Source organism: Penaeus monodon, chromosome 25 (assembly GCF_015228065.2).
Source record: "Penaeus monodon isolate SGIC_2016 chromosome 25, NSTDA_Pmon_1, whole genome shotgun sequence".
NCBI classification, from domain to species: domain Eukaryota; kingdom Metazoa; phylum Arthropoda; class Malacostraca; order Decapoda; family Penaeidae; genus Penaeus; species Penaeus monodon.
In genome coordinates, this window is record NC_051410.1 from 34869115 (window position 1) to 34870072 (window position 958).

Here is a 958-nt window from a genome sequence, read left to right on the forward strand (position 1 = left end):
TTTGGGGGGTTGAACGGACGCAGTAAATATTATTTAGCCTCATATCCAAAAAATTTGGTGTTATGAACAGTACTCCTGAATATTTTACCAGTGTGCTCTAGGGTTTTTTTCTGTATGTTTATGTTAGCTGCTCTAAAACATAACGAAATCATATTTTCATAACAAAGACAGGAATTATATATGATTAAAAATCCGTTTCAAATATCCTAATCACGCCACTACACTCCACCACAACCAGTTAGGTACCACAACACCCAACCGCACGTTGTATGAGGCTAATCTCGCAACAACCAACAGGATTCGGGAAGTGGGTGATGCTGCAGAGGGAGAACCTAAATGAACTGGTTCCTTATACCGAAGCAGCGTCCCTTTTGCGTCCCTTGGTGGCTCCTCTCGTACGTCTGGCAGCCAGAACCAGCGTCTTGTGGTGGCATCAGAGTCGGTAGGGTGTTGTCATTATTATTATTATTTTTTTTTTGTGACGCTAAGTATTTTCTGGATAACATTTTTGTATATATATTTTTCAAAGATAAGTAGGATACCCTAGGTTCATATTAAGGTTTCTTGCATATTTTTTAAAGAAGATAAACAGTAGGATTTAGGATCATATAAACGTTTTCTTTTTACATTTTTTTTCAAAAGTGAATATTAACACTCAGGGTTCATATCAGTTTCTCCTTCTTTATTAGTTCGACACTCAAACGAGATAAATTCATGGTGTTCCTACCACGAAAAAGTTACTAAGTGTCTAAATAAGTAATTCTTTTCTTCCCTAAGATACCGGTGGTTCAACTTCGAGACCGAGAACCACACGCCATGGAACACCAACAGGAAAAAGTTCTGGGAGCAGAAGCTGTACATGAATCAGTTTCGAGATGGTGTCCCCTTCATGGACATTTGGCTGTGGGAAACATACTTAAGGTACAGAGTGGGTGTGGATACGTGTGTGGTATAGATG

At 38.9% G+C, this 958-nt stretch overlaps 1 protein-coding gene across 1 annotated transcript in view; it reads left to right on the top strand.

Moving 5' to 3' along the window:
* The first annotated feature begins 164 nt into the window (after nucleotides 1-164).
* Nucleotides 165-958, top strand: part of LOC119589452 — a 2360-nt gene continuing 1566 nt past the window's right edge. Inside the window, exons 1-2 of the mRNA XM_037938058.1 lie at nucleotides 165-442; nucleotides 778-921. Coding sequence (XP_037793986.1) covers nucleotides 270-442; nucleotides 778-921 — 317 coding nt within the window. The 5' untranslated portion in view covers nucleotides 165-269. The remainder of the gene's footprint in view (nucleotides 443-777; nucleotides 922-958) is intronic.